The sequence below is a fragment of the Staurois parvus genome, unplaced genomic scaffold (genome assembly GCF_062004578.1).
Source record: "Staurois parvus isolate SC_StPar_1 unplaced genomic scaffold, SC_StPar_1.0 ptg000706l, whole genome shotgun sequence".
Taxonomy (NCBI): Eukaryota; Metazoa; Chordata; class Amphibia; order Anura; family Ranidae; genus Staurois; species Staurois parvus.
In genome coordinates this window covers 2,795,650-2,801,649 of record NW_028318502.1, presented here as the reverse complement: position 1 = coordinate 2,801,649, position 6,000 = coordinate 2,795,650, and the positions used below count along the sequence as shown (strand labels likewise).

Below are 6,000 nucleotides of genomic sequence, written 5' to 3'. Positions count from 1 at the left end.
TGCCATGCTTGTTGGAGGTGGTACCCTGGGCAGCATCCATGTGGGGTGAACTTGACCTGCGGATCTTTCCAGCCTTCGTTTCCTGAGTCGGCGGTCATTCTGAATAGTCAGCTTAATAAGTTCCTCCAAGGTGTTCGGTACTCCAACTCGAGCTAACTCGTCTTTCATGGGTTCGGCCAGACCTAAGCAAAATTGGTAACGTAGGGCAGCATCATTCCAACTGGTATCAGCGCTCCAGCGCCTGAACTCGGTTACATAGTCCTCAATGGCCCTATGACCTTGCTGGAGAGAGTGTAGCACAGCTTCCGTAGACGCAGATCGCTGGGGGTCATCATAAATTTGTGCCATAGCTTCAAAGAAACTGTCTAAGGAAGACAGTTTGGCATCTGCCTTCTCCATTAAGTGATGGGCCCGTGCTTGTGGCTCCCTCTGGAGAAGGGAGATCACAAATCCCACTTTGGTTGCTTCTAGCAAGAAGGTGCGAGGTTGCAATGCAAAATATAACTTACATGCGTTTCGGAAGGCTCTGAATTTGTGGCGGTTGCCAGAAAATCTCTCAAGCGTAGGTACCCTAGGCTCAGGAGGCAACGGCATCACAGTGGGACTTGCCACGGCTCCTGGAGCGGCAGTTGGAGGGGGTGGAGCTGAGATGCTAGCAGCGGATGCCGGTGGAGATAGGGCCTGAAAACAGTCCTCCAGGTGGTTGTACCCCTCTTGTAGGCCCTTGACGGCTTGCGTTAGTGCCACAATGTGTTGGCAAATTTCTTCCAGAGGAGAGGCCCCTCTCTCAGGCTTCGACATGGCCTTCTGGTACTGTCGCGTACCTGGTTGGGGAGCCTGATGTGGAGAGAAGGCGTCCTCTTACAGCTCCCGCTCGGAGCCCCTGGAAGTGGGAACAGGGGTGCGGAGCCAGGAGTGGCAGGAGTGCCGTGTAGATCTTAAAGCTGTCGACAGGTAGCTGGGGACTCAGGAGATCTAGACACAAGCCAGGTGCGGGTGCAGGAACGTAGGTGCAGCAGCGAGCAGGTCTTGGGACCGAGCACCGATGCGTGGAAGCGGTGGCTGACAGGTTTGGCGGTAATCCGGATGCAGGCCAGATGCAGAGACTACTAAGCAGGTTTAAATAGCCCGTCTGATGTGTGCGCTTACTGCGCATGCACGAGTTTTCCGCGCTACTGTGCATGCGCGGCCGCACGGTCCAGCGCCTGCGCCCTCGCATCGCCGTGACTCGAGGGGATCCGTCACCGTTGCCCCACTGCATGGCGATAGGATCCCTGACAGTCTTGAAGTTCAGCAACAACTGCAGTTTGCCACCCATGTTATTGAGGAATCTACAGGTATGGTATATGCATAGGTACATTGGTCCAAGCTGTCATACCTGGAATTATTCTTTCAGGACACATATCAACCAGTATTTGGGACTACTCATTTGCAGTTTACCTCCTCCACAAGGGTTCATATCAATCATTTTTTGGATTACCAGTGCACATGTTTTCTCCTCCTCTTCCTCCTTTATTGTGTCCTGTACTACACAAAATAGCAGATACCCAGCCATCATTATTTTGACACAAAGTTCTAGCCAATGCCATTATTTTGCACAAAAGGCCAATCCCTGTCCTCTATCAGCATATGGGATGCCATAAGGCAGCAGGAAGAAAAAAAGTGGGATATGAAGAAGAGTGTTGGGGTGCTGAAGGTTAGGAGAAGTGTTGGGGTGCTGAAGGTTAGGAGAAGTGTTGGGGTGCTGAAGGATAGGAGAAGTGTTGGGGTGCTGGCAACAGCAGGACATATAGTGGGACATTTCAAGGGAGATGCTTCATACAATGGAACATTCTGGTGGAATGTTCCAGCTATCACCCCAGAGGGAAAGCAAGCAGAAGAATGACTGTAGGCAAGGGCCAACAAAAGGTAAGTAAAGATGAGCTTCTTTTACAGGCCGTACTTAGTTTACAGGGTCACTATAAGATAATAAAACAGTCAGATAGAACAGTTATGGTCATTGTTATTGTAAGTGGAAGATTCATTCTGATATTATCTGGTACTATCTGTGTATTTCCATTGTATGATTCCTTCAGCATACAGAATATTTAGCACAATTCCTTGTTGAATAGAGTTTATTATAAAGAAATTCTGTGTCTTGGTTTAGAGTTGTTATATTAATATGAATATCAGAGGACTAAACTTATCTGCTCACAAATAAACCACCTGCACAAACAACTAAAAGTAGGTAGAAGATGACGCCAGTAAATTCAGAACAAAGAGAGATGTATCATCCTGAACTGTATAAAAAGAGGGAGAGAGAAGCCATCTGATTGTATTGTCATTGCAATACACAGGCTGCAGAGGTCTGCGTCACAATGGAGAATTCTAGACTTTAACTAAAGAAGAGTCCAGTGATCAGAGCTATGGGCATATCATCTGCCTACATCCTCCAGATCTGTGTGATCCTCCAATGTATGACACTCTGGAAGTCAGGAATGCAGAGTCCAGTCTGTACCCTCCATTTCACTGATGTATTTGATGAATTCCAATATTTTCAGGATGGAGATTTTATCATTGGAGGAGTATTCACTGTGAGGTCAAAAAAGGACAATTTAGATACACCTGAAAAAACTAATTACAGGTACGCAATTAATTGCTTGGAAGAGAAACAGTGATCAGGGTGACAAATAGGATTTAAAAAAATGACTGAAAGACATACATGTGATAGAAATAATATAAGAATGTATAATATATGGGGCTGGGGGACGGTGACACAACTGGTGACAAACTATGACACTGACAGGGTGTTGGAGAAGCTCCTGGAAGAGTCTTTTCTTTAAAACTGACAAGCGTGTTGGGGGGATTCCTCCATCTACTCTGTCTGTGTGGATGGAGCGATCTGTTACTTTTTTTTTTGTTGTAAAAGTGATTATTATTATTACTTTAAAGCTGTCCATAGATAATTCATTTTTTTTTTAAATTCAGCGTAGATGGAGGAATCTGAGACATTGTATTCTGACAGCGGGACTCTTTACCAACTCATTTTTGTTCTACAAGGCCTCTGCTTTCAAGAAATATATTATTATACAGGATTTATTTATATATTATGTTCTGGGGGGTTTTAGGTCATTTTATAACCAAAAATGCAGATTTTAGCAAGTGTCCAAAAACAATTCTTTAAAAATTAAATTTTAAAATGAAAACATGTTTAAACCCAGGAGGAAGCTTTTGAGGAAAGTGATAAGTCTGTTCACACTTCATTCCCAATTGTTCTGTTACCGTTCTTTATAGCAATATACATTCATGCTTTTTTTTGTTTGTTTTTTTTACACTCCAGCACAGGGCAGAGCAGAACGTTTCTATACTAAATTCCTGCTGTGGACCGGCCACCCAGACTGTCTTCATGTCTTTTATGGCTTATTTATGTTTTAAAAGCTGAACCCCAGGCAGATATAGAAAAAAGCAAAAATGAATGCAGCTCTGTATGCAATGGTAGGTCATAACATTGATGTAGGTGCTGACATTTCTCTTGGTATCAGCTACAGACTGGGGGAGGGACGACACCTGTAAGTGTTTCTGAACTGCAGCAGAGAAAAATCAGCTCTCCTGTCCTGGCAGACAGAGCTGTGTAAATATGAGAACTGGATGGACAGAAATACAAATCATTTGGCAGGTAATACAGCTCCCATGTATGCTTCTCATTTGTGTTTTTCATTATTTGCCTGGAGATGGACTTTAACACTTGCTGTGGTAGGTTTTTTTTTTTCGTTTTTTTTTTTCGTTTTTGCACACATGTTAAAATGGAGATTTTAGGCCTGAAAATTACTTTAAGCTCCACAAACATGGTCCTGTATCTTTCTGAAAGCAGAGAACCTGTAGAATAAAACGATGGCAATTGCAAATCTGTATGTTGCACCATATTTGTGCAACTCGGTATCAATACAAACAAACAAAGGATTTCCTAGCAGCACTTACCAGCCAGCCTGCAAAACAACCAATCTGGCCCTGTCTAACAGTTTTATTTGCACACATTTGTAAATACTTGCATGTATGCCATAGTCCCACATCAAGGGTCCTTTATATACTGTGAATTTAACTCTAAAACTTCCAGAGCCTCCATAGTAGGAGCACATGTGTCAATGGATAGGTCAAGGGCAGGTGTGTCTGGAGGAGCCCATATTTACTAAAAGGTACATATGTATTTACACATGTATTTGCAAATGTGTGCAAACAGAACCCTCTGTTTTTAACTCAAACTGTTAGACAGGGCAAGATTGGTTGTTTTGCAGGCTTGCTGGTAAGTGTTGCTGGGAAATCCTTGGTTTGTGATGTGCATTGCCCTTCCATGTGTACCTTACTGCTAAGGCTGGTTTTTGTGTAACTGTATATTAAACCTATATTTTCAGAAAAAACACTTACATTTTCTTTTAATGCACACAGAAACAATAAAATATATTTTTTTAATATATCCGCCAGCCAATCCCTGTCCTCTGCCCTGCTGACACCCTGTGCATTGTCCTACAAACTAACAGAACTTGTACACTGCCCTACAAACCATTGGCCGTATCCTCTGCCCTGCCCTCCCCCCGTACACTGCCCTACTGACCCCCACATCCCTGTACACTGTCCTGCTGCCCCCCCCGCCCCACCGTACACTGCCCCACTGACCCCCTCCCCATCCCCGTACATTGCCATGCTGCCCTCCTGAACACTGCCCTGCTGACCTCCCATCTTCTGCCCCTCTGACATTTTTTACTGCACCCCCACATCAGACAGGCTAGATCCATCCCTGCAGGCATCATGACCGATGATGGATTTTCAATGAGGAACATTTTTGGGGCATTGTTTAGATGACTTTATTTCTAGGTTTCAGCTTTTTTGTAAACGAATAGGGGTACCCCCTACTCATTCACATGGGGGGGCAATATCTAGAGATCTCCCTATTATTAAAAGGGACTTTGAGATTCCAATAAGATCCCCACCTGCAGAGCACCTGGCAAGAGTTGTGGGGAAGAGGCCCTTGTTCTCATTATCAAGGGGACAGCATGATTTGTAATGGGGTCCCCCTGCCAAGGCGCCCCTGATGTTGAGGGCATGTGGCCTGATATGGTTCATATGGGGAGGGTCATGCTCATCCCTCCTTCTCAGTCTGGATGCACGCTTGGGTTAAGGGTATGGAATGGATTTTTAGGAGGAGCTTAAAGCCTCCTTGTATTTCCTGGGGGGACCTCATGCATTTTTGTGTGTGACAAACCCCCTTACAATCTATAAAAGACTCCAAGGGCTTCTCTAAAAAAAAGATCACTGCTTCTGGCCAAATAGATTCTTTCATTTTTTTTGCATTGATACATGTTTTCCAGGGCAGCACCAAACCTCCTTTTTAACACTTTTAGCACAAAAAAAAAAAAAAAACCCTGAATGAATCGATTTCATTCAGGTAAATGCTTGCTTATAGCAAAGTAATTCTTTGCTATAAGCAAATTGTGTAAAAAAAAAAAAAAATATTGATCACTTCCCCAAAGTAGTACAATGTTACTATGGTAACATTGTACTACTTTAGTCATAGTAAAATATGAAAAAAAATCTTAAAAAAAAAATTAAAAAAATGTAATAAAAAATTAAAAATAATAAAAAAAAATATATATATATATATATATTTTTTCATACTGTCACCAGTCAGTGTCCCTGTTCACCGCCATGCCAGTTATATGATGACGCTGTACTGCACTGATGACAGTATGTAAAAAAAAAAAAAGTGAAAATAATTTTTTTAATTTTTTCATTTTCCGAAAAATTATGACAAAAAAAATACAACTTCAAAAAACTCGCCATTCCTCTTATGAAGTACGTCGGACTGTCTACTCTGCAAAAAGGGGTTATTTGGGAGATATCTGTACTGTCCTGACATTTGGGGGATATCTGTACTGTTCTGACATTTGGGGGATATCTGTCCTGTCCTGACATTTGGGGGATATCTGTACTGTCCTGACATTTGGGGGATATCTGTACTGTCCTGAC

At 43.0% G+C, this 6,000-nt stretch overlaps 1 protein-coding gene across 1 annotated transcript in view; it reads left to right on the top strand.

Moving 5' to 3' along the window:
• Window positions 1–2,405: 2,405 nt before the first annotated feature.
• The window catches only part of LOC149445869 (vomeronasal type-2 receptor 26-like), an 88,437-nt gene continuing 84,842 nt past the window's right edge, over window positions 2,406–6,000 (top strand). The window contains exon 1 of the mRNA XM_089653318.1: window positions 2,406–2,623. Within this exon, the coding sequence (XP_089509444.1) occupies window positions 2,406–2,623 (218 nt within the window). The remainder of the gene's footprint in view (window positions 2,624–6,000) is intronic.